Source organism: Marmota marmota, unplaced genomic scaffold, assembly GCF_001458135.2.
Source record: "Marmota marmota marmota unplaced genomic scaffold, marMar, whole genome shotgun sequence".
Lineage (NCBI taxonomy): Eukaryota > Metazoa > Chordata > Mammalia > Rodentia > Sciuridae > Marmota > Marmota marmota.
Window position 1 is genome coordinate 9,303,520 of NW_025999960.1, and position 17,801 is coordinate 9,321,320.

General features: G+C 40.3%; 1 protein-coding gene across 1 annotated transcript in view; it reads right to left on the bottom strand.

Moving 5' to 3' along the window:
• Prickle1 (prickle planar cell polarity protein 1) overlaps positions 1 to 17,801 on the bottom strand; it is a 105,654-nt gene that overhangs the window by 3,683 nt on the left and 84,170 nt on the right. Inside the window, exons 2-7 of the mRNA XM_015493236.2 lie at positions 8,072 to 8,257; positions 6,304 to 6,417; positions 5,497 to 5,634; positions 4,702 to 4,905; positions 2,982 to 3,168; positions 1,126 to 1,989 (exon numbers count right to left, since the gene is read on the bottom strand). Of these exons, the coding sequence (XP_015348722.1) occupies positions 1,126 to 1,989; positions 2,982 to 3,168; positions 4,702 to 4,905; positions 5,497 to 5,634; positions 6,304 to 6,417; positions 8,072 to 8,203 (1,639 nt within the window). The 5' untranslated portion in view covers positions 8,204 to 8,257. The remainder of the gene's footprint in view (positions 1 to 1,125; positions 1,990 to 2,981; positions 3,169 to 4,701; positions 4,906 to 5,496; positions 5,635 to 6,303; positions 6,418 to 8,071; positions 8,258 to 17,801) is intronic.

The window sequence follows — 17,801 nt, forward strand, 5'->3', positions numbered from 1 at the left end:
CACAGGGCCTGGCAGACAGTCTCACCCACCATTCTTCCCTCCCCTTTATTGTAGGCCTCATCCCTGAGCAGTCCACAGAAGCCAGAGAGTAGCTTCCTCTCATCGTCCATGTCACTGCACTGCCTGGCTCAGGTCATTCTGGCAGTGGGCAGCCACTGGAGCCTTTCCTGGTTGTTTTGCAATAAACCACCTTTATGAAATGACTGTGTATCATTAACCTATAAAATTTGCTGCACAAGGACCATATTTCTGTGTCCAAAAACTTGCTGCAAATATGAGGTTGACAATGTGCTGGATCCTAGGTCCAATCTTGCCTTTAGAACCTATGTAATACTAGACATTTAGCATTCTGTTAATTTAAATTTCCTATTGTGCAAAATGGAGTAATATGCACTCTGTACAACTCAGGATTATTTTAAGGATAAAATGTGGATAATATGAATTTGCTTTGAAAATAGTAAGGTAATATTTTAAATGAGGAAAAAGAATGCTCAGATCGTTCTGAGCTCTCTTGCCACAGGGCAATTCAGGAAAAATGTTTAAGACTATTACAAGCTTATGAAGTGCACAGGCTGATTTTAATATTTTGAAATTCATATAGCACAATCTAATAGTACAGAATCTCTTGGACACAATCCAGTTGTAGACTCCCTTATTCAAATAAACCAGTTTTCTCCTCCTTAAAACAGGTAATACCTATCTCAAAAGACAGGGTTAAAAAAATATTTTATACATGCCCACTTACCCGTACAGACACATACTTGTTTGGCTATATAGTGTTCAACATTTAAATGAAATGCCTCCCTTCCTCTGGGTTAAAGGTGTTTTTGTTTTTTTTTTTAAATTTTTTGTATTGAGAATTGAACTCAGCTTTACCACTAGCTATATCCCCAGCCCCCCTTTTTTCTTTTGATACAGGATTTTGTCAAATTGCTTAGACTGGCCTCAAACTTGCAATACTCGTGCCTTAGCCTCCCAAGTCACTGGGATTAGAGGTGTATACCACTGTATCCAGCTTGTCCAGAGTGTTAAATAATATATCCCCTATTGGTGCTGATCAGCAATGTTTTTGAATAAACATCTTAGTGGCCACTTTTTCAAATAGCCCACAATCCCTATGCGTACCTGTGATATTAGACAAAGCCAAAGAATCCATAGAATCCCGAACACTTTGCTCTGGTTTCAAGTCTGACAAACACTCCAGGGAATCTTCATACCACTGCGTTTGGTCATGATTATATCCTGAAGCACCATGGTCCAGGTCCAGTTCCTGGAGCCTCCTACTGCTTGCAGGGCCTGGGTGGCTACCATAAGCAGAATCGCCCAGTCCATCTTGTGACTGGGCCCAATACATATCAGACTGGTATTTTTTACTGGCAAGACTCTGATGATTTTGCTTTAACTCGGTCTTGTTTTTCACCATGTTATCAGATATCCAGTGCTCACTGGCTCTAATATCCATCTCACTGGGTTGCTGCTGAAAGAGGCTTTTATCACCAAACTTGAGGAGGAGCTGTGTCATGTAATCTTCATGCTCAGCCCATTCTTCAGGGTCTTCAGGGGTTTCGTGCTCTACTCTCCCTTTCCAAAATTCTTCATTGGCAAAATTTGCTCCTTGCCTGGAGAGACTCAGATCATCTAGCTTCCGGGAAAGGGTATCATCAGCATTGCCGGAAAGACCAGGGAACTTGTAGTTCAGAGCAGGGGACAAGAGGAGAGACTGTCTGCACTGATCCGCTGATCGACTGCTTTTACCCATTCGGACACTTCTTCTGGAGTCTCTCGATCGGGCTGATTGGAACGCAGAGTCAGAAGAATCAGAAGCATGGACGTCTTCACCGAGGCTGCAGGTTTTTGAGCAATAAATCTGACCTTGTTTGGGAAGGAAGGGACATCCCAACAGAGAGGCCTTACACTGGGCACAGGAAAAGCATGCTTCTGTGGCATGCCAGTGCTGCCCGTCATAGGTCATCTGCGCATGGTCAACACCTGTTTTGAGAAAGGATAGGAAAATTAATGCTTGGAACAAAGGAAGAAGGAAGAAACAGAAGAAATGGCAGCCAAGAGAAAGCATCTCAGGTGATGGAAATATTCTGTATCTTGGTCTTGAAAGGGGTGTGGGTTAAGGCAAAATTAATATTGTTTGTAGATTCTGTATTGGTGAATTTCCTTACTCACTAAAAATTTTCTGTACATCCAGAATTGATACCCATCACACCTTCATGGTCTCTCATAGGTATGCAAAATGGAGTAAATTTAAGTTGACCAACATGCACACTCCTAGCTGAGCTCAAACAAAAGGATGCTCTGTGGTTGGTTGCAGTTCCCATACTATAAAAAAGTGTTCTACTCATGGTCTATTTAATGCCATAATTTTGCTGTTTAAAACGGCCTCTAACTATAATGCTGAAATGCTGTCTATGCTCCCAGGTGCAAGACTGTGATATGCCTTTCCATATACTTTACAGAGAAAACACATGTATTGGATAAGCATCTAACCATGAGTGACAATGCTACTGGCTGTGAGTCTGAGGTTAATCCACTACCAGTGTATATTCAAAGTGGCTTTAACCTAAAGTGCACATGAAATGAGGTTCTGTATCGATAGGTTCATGAAAATGTGGCTGGGGGTGTAGTTGAGTGGTAGAGCACTTGCCTAGCAATGGGAGGCCTGGGGCTTGATCCCCAGCACCAGGCAGGTGTCATGATCAGAGGTTCACAGGAACCTTAACCCTATATTTCTCTGAGGAGCAATGGTTCAATATGCACTAATTTAATGTTCACAACTGTGATTAATGAGAATTGACTACATATCCATTTGTCAAAGTTCATCAAACTAATACATTTAAGATCTGTATATTTAGCTACATGTAAATTGTACCTTAATTTAAAAAACAAAATACATGGATAAACAAGGCTGTGGATAATTGTAAATGACCAATGGCTACGTGACAGGGCAGAAGGCTGGGCTGCAGACTTACCAATATGTTCCCCGCAGGTTTCACAGTACTCTGCATAGAGAGACTCAAAACAGCCACAGCAGAAGGGGCGGCCATCCTTCATGATGTACCTCTGTCCTCCCAGGATCGTTTCACACTCTAGGCAGCAGAAGTGCTTCATGTGCCAATGGCGACCCTCTGCTTCTGTGCACTCATCAGCAAAAATGATCTGTAAAGAGAAACGTGGAACAATAGAACAAAAGAAAATCAGCATGACCTGTTTACAAGGCCAGGTTCTATGGCCTTAGTTCTATGGTCTTAAAACATAGGGTTCTATGTTTTCTGGGCAACAGACAGACACTGCCTCTTAAATCAAATAACTAACCTTGTTTCTTACAGCCTCAAGCTTAAATTTAACTTGGTTTAGCTACACAACAAGAGCACAAACACAGGGCTGAAAAGAGATGCTAAACAAATCCTTGCTTAAGCTTGAAAAAATTTTTTCTATTTCTACATTGTAGGTAAATCACTTCATTGTATTTTTGCTCCCTAGTAACACTCTGGTGACATAATCTGGCAAAGAACATCTTACCATTGAAATAATTTAGTGGTCTGAGGGGAAGCAGATGTGGGGATTGAGCCCAGGGTCCTTTACCACTGAAATACATCTGCAGCCCTTTTTTAAATTTTGAGATAGGACCTTGCTAAGTTGCTAAGGCTGGCCTGTAACTTGTGATCCTCCTACCTTAGCCTCGTAAGTCACATAGATTATAGGTGTGTGCCACCATGCCTGGCTGTGTGAGTCAATAGAAGACTCATCATACAAGTGTCTGTAGGGGCTACACAGGTGCTGGGTTTGTGTGACTGGCACTTGGGTAGATAACCTGGAGGTGGACACTGAGTCAAGTGAAGCATTAAGGACATTTACATTTTTTGATATTTAAAAAAATGTTCAAATAGCACATTATTGGAAAAAATAAATGTATAAAAGGAAAAACTGAAAGTTTACTGTCATAGATTGAAGAAGACCAAGGAGATGATACAATGAAATAAATGCAACAAGCCACCCTGGATTGGATCTTGGAATGCAAAGGGCCATTTGTAGAAAAGCTGGGAAATCTAAAGTCTAGTTTAGCTACTGGTATTATGCCAATGTTAATCTCTTAGCTTTGATTTTATATATATATATATATATATATATATACACACACACACACACACACACACACACACACACATATATATATATATATGTATGTGTGTATATATATATCATGGCTGTGTAATATGTTAGCATCAGGAGGAGAAGGGTATACAGGAACTCTCTATAGTACCTTTTCAACTTTTCTATAAATTTCAAGTTACTTTAAATTAAAAAGCTTAAGAAATTTTCTTTCACACCATCATCCATTCCAATATGCCTCAGAGAGCCACTATTAATTTGGTATATGTATTTCTGTAACTTTTCTGACTATATACAAATATGTATATTATATTGCCCACCCCTATATTTAACAAAAATGAGATCATCTGCAACTTGTTTTTTTCCCCCCATCATCAAGGTCACCACACTTAGGAAAGCCCAGAGACACCTGCTGCCCTCTCTTCATCAGCTGTGTGTTATCCCATTGTATGAGTGTACAGGGTTCTCAATATACACACAGAACACACACCAGGATACATATTTTGCTTAGGTGTAAGCAGTGGAATACTGGTTTGCTACCAGCTATTTTTTCCAGCATTCAGGGACCAACTTTTTTACCTCATCACATGCTGAGCACCGTGGTTTGAGTAGCTCCGCATGGTGCCTGCCACAGTGAATTTTTCCATCCTGATAAAAATAGATGAGGTCGACCAGCAGCTCATTACATGTGAAGCAGACAAAGCAGGATGGGTGCCAGCACACTCCAGGGCCCGCACGGGAGGCAAACACTGCAACTTCCCCTCCGTTTATCTTCAACCCACACTGAAAACAAAAAATGTGAATGTAAAATGACTCTTTCATTTAAAACAACTTCATAATGAACCCTAAATTCATCAGGAAAGCTTTTATTTTGGTCTTCTCCTGTTAGAGATTAAATGGCTCTTCAATACTGGATTACTTACGATTCTCAACTGTGCTGAACATGCCTCAGATACACTACTACACACGACTGTTCCTAAGTACGGTTTAATCGGATCCACATTAACAGCGGTTTTCCTGAGCCAGCCTCCTGCTGGATACATTTCCTACTCTGAGAACTGCCAGTTAAGATTTGAATGTCTTCATTATGTTTCTGCATTTTTCAAATACTAGTTTTGTCCTAGTACCTCCCCCCATGCCAGGATGCTATGCAAGGCCCGGTTTCACTCAATGTTTACATATGGGTGGACTGACTGCCACTGTCATACATAGCAGTGCAGCCAATATGAATTACTGTGGAATACAAAGCTAGGTTGTCTATCTTTCTGTTGTATTTTGGAGGCTGTTAGGGTGCACACCTTGTACTAACTGTCACCTATCCCAGCTCACTCTACCCACATCACCTCCACCAGCCATCACCCTAGAAAGAATTACCTGCTCACATATGGCGTGCATCACTGCTCTGGACAAAAGTTTAATCGTTCCTCTTCCAAGTGCTTCTTTCTTCCGCTGAGCACTGAACACCTGCAATTCTTTTTTCTCCTCTTCACTCAAAGATTGGCAGTACCGCACCTTCACAGAAAGCAAAACAGAATCCCACACTGGACTACACAGTTTTCTTCGCCCATTCTTTATATCCAGAGTTAAAGTTTCAGGAAATGAAACGGCAGGTTTACCTGTCCTGTCTTGCAAATCCCCAGTTTTAAAATGACACCATGCCTAAATCTTGCAGCCTCTCTAGAAAAAGGGAAAGGCAACCTGAAGAAATAGTCTTGTTTTACTTTTCTTTTCTTTTTTTTTTTTTTCTAAATGAGAAATTTAAATCCTTATCAGCAAGAGACACTGAAAAAAAGTAAGGCATTAATCTTTCCACAAAAGTTTAAACTTGTTAATTGTCACTTTCACTCCACATTCTACATACACTCAACTCGACTCAGGCCTGAACTACCATAAAGCATTTACCCTGGATGCAGGGGTAGGGAAAATCTCAGGAATTTGTAGGAATTTGGTGGGTGGCTGCAAACACTATAAAAACCAACCTGTGTTGGTTAAGTTTATTGCACTGATCCTCTTTTCTTACAGAATGGAAAGCTGTATTCTCAGGCCAAATTTTAACTGATCAAAGACCCCTATTGTCTTTAAATAAGGCCTAGCCAGTGAGAAGCTGGGATTTTGAGAGGCATCTCCATGTTTATTGTATATTTTCTTTTTTTCTAATTAGCCTTCTTTCTGTTATTTTACCTCATTATCATGTGGTGGCAACTGGTACAAAAGCTGTTTAATCCGATGTTTCTCTCCAGGGCTGTTAACATAAGGAACCTTTTCCTCTGGCAAGCATGCAAAATAGAGCTGGATCTGCGTAAGTGACAAAGAATGACATCAGTACACAGAAACTGTATGTCTTAGCTGGCTCAGTCTTTAAGTTACCTTTCCCTCAATACAAGGTTTGGCCTCTTGGAGCTAATGAGAAGACCAGCTGAGCCAACTCAGCAGAACTGCAAACCTTCAGATAACTAGCATCCAGCTGCTAAATTGCTGTTCAGGAATGCAATTTGTAGTGACAATTAGGGGCATCATAAATTATACACCATAAAAAATCCACATTTACTGTTACTATTCCTCAGTCAGTTTCCAAGGGTCAGCCAAGGGATCAGCTGAGAGTCTGGGGTAAATTCTGCAGATGACTACATGGGCTATGTGACACTGTCCAATATCCAGCCACTATACAAACATTTAACTTGCTCTCTGAATCTTGTTACACATTGCAGACTCTGATCAGGTTCTTTCAAGCATCTGTATCCTTAACTTCCATGGATGCTATTTTCTAAATATCTGGAATCAATCTTTCCAAGGAAATTGGAGAGGAGCCATGTTGAACTATATTTAGTTCACTTTGAAAGGAGAACTTAATATTTGTTTTTCTATTGTCTTTAAATAAGGAACATCCCTTAATGAGTACTGCAAAGGGTACTGCAATGCTGAGAAGGAATGAAAATGATCCAAGGAAAAAAGAGATTAGGGCACATGGGACCTCTCTGCTTAGAAATCAATATCACACAAAACCTACCCATTCTGAGATGTAAGAAGGAGATTTTGTCAATGTATTGCTTCCCTAAGTGTGGTGCTACACTCTATCTTCTCCACATTGTATCAGCTCTAGAAGTTTTTCACAGTTACAGACACTTATTGAATAGCAGCTGCATAAGCACCAGCTGCTGTGCAGGGCCCTGGATGAACAAGGATTCTCTGCTCTCAAAGGAGTTCCCACCATAAAGGAAATGGAACTATAACTCAGAAGCAAACGTACACTTGTCATCTTTTATTTCAAAGGATGTTTTTGCCCTCATAATAATATCTATCACCAGTGATTTTTTTCAAAAAGTTCATCATTATAAGGATATTGGGAAAATAAAAAATAGGCATACAGACGGTTATCTTTCTTAAAATAATACAAAGCACAAAATTAACTCCTTAATTTTTTTTTCCCCAATTACTCTGTCTGGTGACAGACTCTTAAAAATGAAGTTATCAAAGGTTGAATTTCTAGACAGTACCACTTCCGGTGGATTCTTATAGCTTGGCATCTCTCTTCCACAGCAAAGGCATTACTGACATCTGGCCTGGAAACTTTCCTTTTATTATCTTTTTGTTGTCACTGAAGTTTTTAAAAATGTAAATTCCTCTCACTCTCTGAAGAGTGAGTGGATTTCATCAGAAACCCACATTACAAAGGCACATAGATACAGGATGTGAGATTTCATCTATCATGAAGGCAAAAACTGCATCGCTGTGGGGTGACTGGATCCATGGGTGTAAAGAGATGGAAAACTTTCCTGGAGGAACTAAATAAGACCTTAAAAAGCAAAACTTCAAAGTCATCCAAAGAGGTGTGAGGGAATTGAGGGAAAGTGATATGTCAGTGTTACTGCAAAAACACAACAAAACAATGCTCTAAAGTCTTAAGTCACACTGAAAAACAAAGCAGAAAATCATACTATTGGGTTCCTACCTGCTCTGGTCTGAGGCCCGGGGGCACCCAGGCATACTCCTCCAGTGCACAGCCAGAATCGTCATCTGAGGTGGAACTTCTCTGACAACCGAAAGCCAGTTTGCTCATTTTGGACTCCATCTCCAAAGGCATAATAATAAAGTTAAAAACCTGATCTCTCAGTCAAAGGACATCCAATAATGGCTCCTGTGGACAACACAAGAAAAAAAAACAAATTAAAAACCTGAATGCATTACTCTAGCCATCTCCAAGAGCTTTTATTGAATGCTTGTTTGCACACAGCTGGACCCAGAGAAAGTAATCAAATTTCTAGTGTCACCACCCTCCAATGCCCAGGACTATACAATTTGGAAATAGCCCCCTGAGTAGCTCAATATCTCAAAAATGCCACCAAACCTAGTTTATTTCCAGTCACTTTTAAAAGGCACCTCTCTACACACCAATTTATTGGGAAAAGGACTCAAGAAAATTGTTTTGTTGATTTTCTAACTTGCCTACAAATGAAATTCCCGTAAAGTCCTAGTAGTTGTAGGAAGAAGTGTGAGGAATGGGGCCACCTGTTTTGTCTGCTATTCTGCCCCATGAAAAATGGCTGCAGAGACCCCACCCCTGTCTCAGTTCCCCCATGTTTCCTAAGCAGTTTTCCCACTGAGACAGTGCTGCCTGCTGGGAGTGGGTCCCCTGGGCCAAACTGCTTAGCTTTCAGACTTCTAATCATGACACTAAACTTAGTTTACACACTAAATAGAAATAGCACAGTTAAATCCTTATATAGCACATTAAATCCTCAAGCTTTTACTAAGGGCTAAAGTCAGCCAGACATTCATCAATGAGTTCCTTCAACAAACAGTAATTGGATACAGCATTAGGCTAAAATAAATTCCAGCTTGGTGACTATTAATGTTTAATTGAATTATAAGCCAGCATTTATTAAAGAGTTATGCAGCACCTACTATGTGTGAAATGCCATCAGCCCACTATTGGGCAAAGTAAGATGTTAAATCCTTTGTAAAGCCACCCCAGATGAAGGGCAGTAAAGGTTTCAGGACCATATTCCCTGCCCCAGGACCATGCATTGTGTTTTAATTCTTAAGAATTGTGCTTCACTCAAGGACCTAAGAAAAAAGAAATGTCAGACCTTTTAGAACCAGATAGTTCTTTTTATACCTGCCTCCTCCCCACAAAAATGATGTAAAAAAAGAAAATTGTAATTAGTGCAACCCAATCATTTTAGAGAAAAGGGTCAAGAAGTGACCTGCCCAAAGTCACCCAGCTAAGGACCTGAATCAGACTTCCAAAAGTTTTTCTGCCTTACTAAATATTCTCATTTGCTTCAATGTGGAAAAGGCAATGGAAAACTAAATAATTTCATCCCAAGACAAGGTCATTTTTCAGCAGCTTGATGCAACCCAGTTAATATCAGAGAACGTTACTACCAACACCTGATTGTAGAAAGTGTCTTTTTCTTTTTATAAATCAAAAAACATTAAAAAATTAAAATTTTAATAGTTCACAAACAGAAGTCTAACCCTGAAATCTCATGGCTACAATCTTTACTAGCAGTAGGAGCAATGCAACCTAGTAGGTATTATTCGAACAGATAAATTTAACTTTCATTCACCCTGAACAAAAATTAAAGAAGACCTCATCTCCTACACTATCACTGGGAGGGAGGTAACCCTTTGCACAGGTGCATTCATTCCCATCCTGACTTAGGAAAGGCTTTCTAAGCATAGGTGTGCTCCCCAGCTCCTCAATAAAAAAGGATGTGCTTATCAAAGTCAGAAATGTCTTGGATCTAAGTCTTTTTTCTTTGCTTTAAAAAAAGCAACCCCACATGTCAAAGAAAGGGAACTAGAGGTTAAGACTTTCATTAGTAACTCAAAAACCCCCACCAGGAGAACCAGTGCCTTCGATGCAATTTGACCTGAATTGTCAATGAAATATGAGCACTTGTCCCTTGCCAAATCTGGCTGGGGAGGAGACACCACATTATGTATTCTGCAGTCTTACAAAGGACATAAATATTAAATAGAACCTAAAAATTAAATATCATTATATTATAAAATAAGAGCAAACATCACAAATTATGACAAACCATGGATTTTTCCAAGCTAGCACAAAGATACAGATTGCTACAGAGATGAATTACTTTTACAGCTGTACTCCTTGATGAGCCTTTTGTGAAAAAATGTAGAGTAAATTACTATCCTAATCAAGGTAAATCAATGTTAGCACTAAGTGCCACCCACCATCCTCCTCCCCTCTCAATCACCTGGACGTGCTGGCCATATCTCAAACCTGTAACTCATGTTCATCCGAGCCTTTTAACAAACTACCCTGAGCATGGATTCACTAACAATGTGAAGAATACAACCTTAGGAACATAAGTGACAAAATGATTTTTATCATAAACATGACTTTTGGTTTTATTTGGTAGCACTCTGATTTATTTAATCTAATTTATTTAATCCTTTGTGCATAGCCAGGTACTATTACTGTTATAGTAGTTAATAACCTATCAAGCAACCCAGAGTAGGTAGTATCTCACTTAACAGATAAGGAAACAGTCTCAGAGTGATCTGCCTCAGGGTAAATTGTCCAAGTTCAGAAAGTGAACAAGCAGTTGTGTTTGGACCCGTTTGCTGTAATCCCTGAGATCATGACCCACTATGGCCCCACACTGCCTCGGAGGGACAGGAGCTGATCAGGCCAAGTTACTTTCTTGGTGAACTAGTCATGACAACTACATAGCAGACACACAAAATGATCCAACTGGAAAGGAGACATCTATTCACCCATAGAAAGTGAAGGAAAGCTCAGTCAAAATGATAGAAATTCAACAGCCTATTCTTTCTCTCATGTGTGGAAGCCAGAGAGGGGGAAAAAGAATAAAAGAAAGAAAGGTGGGAGAGCTCATGAAAATCAAAGGGAGATCAACTGAGTAAAGGGGTGGGAGATGGATACTGGGAATAGTATGGGCCAAATTATATTGTAACATTGCTTGCATGCACAAATAAATAACAACAAATCCCACCATTATGTAAAATTGTAATACACCAATAAAAATATGTAAAAAAGGGGCTGGGTTGTAGCTCAGTGGTAGAACATTTGCCTAGCATGTGTGAGGCACTGGGTTTGATTCTCAGCACCACATAAAAATAAATGAATAAAGGTCCATCAATGTCTAAAACAAATTTAAAAATTAAAAAAAATATTTGTAAAAAAATCCAACAGCTTCATGAGCTATTGGTTCAGAATTTATTCACTGGAGGAAGTCTTTTTATTTTTCTTTGATATCAGAGGATAATTACTTAAAATGACCAAACTACATTTGTTAGCATGTCTTGAGAGCTGAACAAAAAACAAACATTAAAAACAAGTTCTAACACAGGAGACAGAAGACACCCTGGCTCATCAGAAGTAATATCTAGAAACAGCCTCATTACTATAAAAAAAAGGAAATAAATGAAATAAATAGTAACAATATGCTGAGAGCCATAGCCAAGTAAGAATGACACATGACAATTTCCTTGTCAGCCTACCCAATGTTGCTTAGAGGGAGGACTCTCCATTGTGGAAATGGGCTTGCCTTGGACCCAGGTCATTTGCAGTGACATTGCATGAATGTTTGAGAGTTTTGATTTGAAAGGTGATCTTGCTCAGGGATTAGGGCGGGATCCGGGTTTAGGGTGGATCCTGCTGCCTCAGGCGCCCACTCCTTGAGTTTCCATTGAGTTCTCCGGGGTTCTGAGAGTATTTGGGACGCAGAGCCCGGTGGAGGAAAAATTTTCCCAGAACGTGCGTGTAGAGTGCTGGTGAGAGTTCAGGAATGAAGAATTGCTGTTTGAATTTACAAGGCGGTGTGGTGGCCCGGTTATTTTGTGCCCAGTCAGACTGCGGCAACAATAAACAAACATCATTCATGATGCAAAAAATAATAATAAGAAGAAGTTCTAAACTGGGCACCATGACACACGCCTGTAATCCCAGCTACCTGGGAGGCCAATATAGGAGGATTGCAAATTCGAGGCCAGCCTCAGTAATTTAGCAAGATCCTGTCTGGAGGGAAAAAAAAGAAAAAAGGTGGAGGGAGGAAGCTGTGGGTATGGCTCAGTGGTAGAGCATCCCTGGGTTCAATTTCCAGTACCACAAAACAGACAAAAGGAAAAAAAAAAAAAAAGACATAGTATGACCTCTACTTGGGTGGTTGTGGTAAGAGACACTACAATTACCACTAGCTTCACCTGGATTTTCTTATTTTTAAAGATTACCTGTACTCTTTTAAAAGACTGCCAATAGACCCAGAAAGTTTATTCTTAATCAACTATTGAATATTACTTACTCATAACTGCATTGGCTCATACAGTGACAGCAGCTGGCTGGTCAGAGAATGGCTCCTGTGCTTGTAAAAATGTTAAAATAGAAATGATAAAAATGTGGTCTCACAAATGTCACAAACACCCCTTGTTTAGGCAGTCGAATTACTATGTGGTATTTACTTTGACACCACAAAAGGAAGAGGGGAGTCCACTTCACACGTGCTTCAGTCTTCACCCAGGGTCTTCCCAGTGGTATCTAAACATGTTTGTATTTGGGCTGCTAAAAAACATCTTTTAGGTCAAGCATATGAGGTCATGGTAAAATCAGATCTAACAAAAAAGTGTCTTTAATTTTATTTTCAAGTGTTGTTTTTTAAGGATGATCATAAGAAATAGGAGCAGAAATCAGGTTTTACAAAATTGTTTGAGTTGTACTGGAAATGAAACCACTCAGTCCTGGTATCATGTTATAGAGTAAAACATTTGTTCATTGCGCCTTTGTTTTCTTGCTCAGAACACTTTTAGATGGACAATGATGGCCCTATCCTCTGTCCTGCATGTTGCTATTTTTGTAACTTTTAATTTTGATGTAATTTCAAACTTCAGAAAAGTAACAAGACTCAATTGTTCACACTTTGCTCTACCTGCTTGATCATCATTTCTCTCTCTCACTCACAGACCCCCCCCCCTTTTTTAAAGAGAAGCAAAAAACTTTAATGGCTAATAACACCATCAAGGGTGGCACTGAGGGCAGAGAGAACAGGTCTTTGAATTTAATTCAGGCAGGTTAGGAGTTCTTTGCAGACACCGTTTTGAAAATTAAATGTCAACATAAGGGAGGATGCTTTTTTCTTAGGAAGACAAGAATTATTATGGAGGGTATTCCATCCAAGGATCCCACAGAAACTGAAGAGTTCCATTTTTTCCTTTGCCCTTTCTCTCCCCTCTTCCTTGAGAACAGTGAAACAGCTACTTCTTACCATTTAAAAGGAATCAAACACTTGCAGATGTATAACTTCTCAATCATCATATAATTGTCAAGAGAACATCTGCCCCAAGAGGCAAGAGCTATGCTCAGGGAATGGAATCTGGTGCTCCCAGCACTCAGTAAACCCCAGCTCTGAAGTATTTCATACCTTTCACAAGTTACCCAACATCTTAGGACCTGCCTCTTTAAAAAAAAAAAATCACAATTATGGGCTGGGGATATAGCTCAGTTGGTAGAGTGCTTGCCTCACATGCACAAGGCCATGGGTTCAATCCCCAGCACCACAAAACAAACAAACAAACAAACCCCACAACTATAAGCCCGGCACAGTAGTTCATGTAACCCCAGCGACTTGGGAGGCTGAGACAGGAGGACTGCGAGTTCAAAGCCAGCATCAGCAAAAAAGTGAGGCACTAAGTATCAGTGAGACCCTGTCTCTAAATAAAATACAAAATAGGGCTGGGGATGTGGCTCAGTGGGCGAGTGTCCGAGTCCAATCTCCAGTACCAAAAAACAACCCCCCCCTCCAAAAAAAAAACCATAATTACCTTCCTTCAACTTAGTATGCAAAAGAATTATATGAAAATAAAGAATTAGAGTCACTATGCAGTGTACCAACTAGCATTATTACTTTCATTGACTAGACAGGTTTTTTTTGAAGCCAACAGTGACATTTGGAATAGGAAAAACATGTTAGTAACAAATGAAGACTGCATGTTGACACCTGGGCTTCATCTTTTTTGAGTTCAGAAGGCTCTAGCCTCTTAAAGGGCACATAATTTGGCCAAATTATTGACCATCATTTCCAGCTGTCTTGAAGGCAGTTTCTTACCAGTCCTTATAAAACATTCAGACACCACACACGTCGTGCTTGCACAGAGCGTGTATAAAAGTCGACAGCAGAGCAAGGTCTATCCAGTAGTCTTAGGTTGAACAACTGTAAGCACCTCATTTCTGTTTAGTTATGAGGGGGCACTTGATCCTCAAATTAAGAGTATGGTCCCGCGCACCCCACACAATGATATAATAGCAGGTTCCTCATGAAATTCACTTTCTAGATTTGTTCACTAAAGTCATTCATTCATCCTTGTATTTAAATGTCATATTGATGGTTCCTGGGGAAAGCAACTGACATATATTCCACTGGGGTGGGGGGCCTTAAAGAAAATGTAGCCACAGTGATAAGAATATTTCCAAATTCCATTTTTTATTTCCTTGCTTTCTTTGGTGGTGGTATATGTGTAAATAATTTGTGATTTAGCATTTTGCTGATCACCTGCTTTCATTCTGAGAACAATGGAAAGAGTGCTGGCTTCAGGATTCAAGACACCAGAGTTTTATTTTAGTCCAGCCATCCAGCTGGGTGTGACCTGGGAACCTGGTCCTCACCTGGAACATGAGGGCAGTTTAGGGATGCTTCATAATGAGGAGCTGATGTTCAGAACAGCCCAATCCCTGACTAATAACCCTGTGATGATTGATAAACTTTCTGTAGGTTTTTCTCCCTGCTTTCATGTTTGATTTCTGTTACTTTGGCTTTTTAACTAGGCTTTCCCTTTTCCAATAACCTCTGAACCCTTTTTTAGTTTGTCATTTTCAATATTCTGTAAAGAAACTAATCTTTGAGAAAGTGTGTCTCAAAGTACTTAGTGAACACACTGTGGATGAGGGCATAACCATTCCTCCTATAAACACAAAAGTCACTGGTCAAGTGAGATATCACTTGGTTTGAGATGTTATTCAAACTAAAAAAGCAGCTTTATTACTTTGGCATGCTATTTTAGTTATCTGGGGATCACTGTATTTCCTACTGGTCTGTATGCTGCATCCACAATAGCTAAGGTTTATTATTTTGACTAACCTTGACATAACACATAAATGAGTACTTTTTTCCTTCAGAAAGCTTAGTAAGAAGCACAATATTTGGAGGTCCAGAGGCAGTGAAGAGTGAACACAATCACTACAAATATATTCTTCCAAAGCAGCAGCAATAAATGGCAATGGTATCTGAGTCAGATTTTCAGAAATTACATAGTCAGACTTTGGACTTGATGGTATATGAGTGAAAGATATTTCTAGCCTTGAAGAAGATTAACATGGTAAGAAAAGGATCTTGGGAGAGGCCAAAGCCTCTCTAAGGAAGCTTAAACATGTTGACTTTGGGAGGGAAAGTAAAAAGAATAGAAAAGGGGGAAATTGAGTCAATATAATTTTGAGTAATAGAAGACTTGAAAGATGATGTACTTATTGGTACTATGGTACTACAGTGATATCCCTGTAGGGTATATTATATGGTGTACCTATAAATTCCACAGGGCAACTGGGAAGCTGAAGGAGGATTTGAGGGAATTTGGGAGAGTAAGTTCAATCAGATACATATTGAGGTTATAACTGTATATCAGTTGTGGTATGGTTCCTATTATTTATTCATCACTTTCTTGGACCAAGTCACCAAATTAAATCAAAATCATGCAACTGTTATTCAGTAATTTTCAGTGCTGGTCATGGAATATGAAGTCTAAGGTCTAACTTCCAGTATTTTTCCCAGAGACATTTCTCTCTAGTGCCTATGTGAAAACTATCATGATATTATAAGGTCTTTATAAAAAAAAGTCTTTCTTGTGTGAACATACCCAAGTAAACCAGAAATCCTTTGGTCACTAAAAACCAGAACAGATACTGATTTGTGAAGTCAGTTGGGCTAACATTCCCTAGGTGTCCCCTGCTGCTAAGTGCCATCCTGTGAGCCACAAGCAGTTTTAAGAACTCCTTTGTTAAAACTGCTTGTTAACAAGGCCTTCCCGCATAGAAGATGTAGATCACAGGTTCTCCATTCAAAAACTACTAGTTCTTTCAGGTTAAATAGGTAGGTGAATCAAATTTAACTAGAGACAAATTTGGCAGTACAAACATATAACACCTCCATTATATAAAGTTCCTTGTTTGTGATGTCCTTAACTTAAAATTAAATAAATCCAGAACTATGGAAACTATTGCAATTAAGATCTGAATTGCATAGTAAAAGGACACTGCACTGTAATTTCCTTAAAGTTTTCACACACCCTAAGTACACTCCATGACTTATTGTGTGCTAGAGATGAAATTCATTGCCAACAGAACCCAACTCTATTTCAGTTATATTGAAAAATAAAAGCATAATAAAGTTATCTATCAGAAAAGATTGCTTATGAAACATTCCTTAATTAAAAGTGCTTCATACCAGCAAATAACCCTTTGGTATTTTCTGCATTTTCCAGGTAAATCTCCACCCAGCTTGCACATTTTCCGACAGCTGAGTGGGCTGTCATGTACCACCCAGTTGCCAAAACACTATCCATTTTTCCAAGAGGAAATGTGGAACTCAAAGCATTCTAATTTCATGCACAATACATTCCACGACAGTAAGGCAGACTGCTTAACAAAAGGAGGAAACATGATGACAAAGCAGGGTCCTTTGCCAAGCGACGATTTTTGGGTCAGGTTATTTGGCTGTAAACTGGTACATAAAGACAGGATCCAAAATGCATCTGCTGCAGCATGAGGCCTACCACTCCAGGCACTGTCCTAACGAGCTCATTATTTTCCATAATGGGGGGGGGGGTTGCAGATATTTTCTCAAAACTGTGTTCCCGTCAGTCTCCTATTGATTTTTTTTTTTTTTTGAATTTCTATTTCCAACGGCAGCCCAAGGAAACGGCAGCCAGACTTGACTCCAATGTACACACAGACTCGGGTTTCACCCCGTCACCTGTTGGCTCCTGAACAACACTCCTCTTTGTGAAACTCACAGCACTCATTTGAAACAAGTTTCCAGAGAAAACACTTCAATAAAGTGTTTGAGAAGTCACAAGACTCGAGTTGTAAAAACAAATTCCACACACAGCCTGGTTTATACAGACACAGATTAACGTGAAAACCGGAGCCTTTTAAAAGCCTTTAAAACGGACCCGAGGAGAGCACGAGGGAAGGGATGTCACCCTTCTTCGCGGAAAATTCGGCGGGCCAATTCTTAAGAGCTGCGAGTGCGGGCTGTCGGGGACTCCCTGGGGTCAACCCACCCAAGCAACAAGAAAAGGGACACACCTAAAAGAAGGCGTCCCAGTCCCCGGCGCCTCAAGACCTGGCACGCCGCGCGGCAGCGGCGGCTCAGGCCGCGAGGGGGCGCCCAGGGCCGTGAGTCGGACCGGGTTCCCTGCCTTCGACCGTGTTGCCGATCGTGGGTAGCCCGAGGTCGAAGTAGAGCCCCGGCGGCAGGGAGCGAGCCCCTGGACGTCGCCGACGCGAAGCCCCCAGAACAGCCCCAAGGTTCCCGAGGATAGAATAGTTGCTCCGAACTCCCGATTCCCACCTCCAGCAGAAAGTACCTCTCAGCGCAGCATCGCCACCTCTGCGGAAGAGCCCTAGTTCCGCAGCCTGCTAA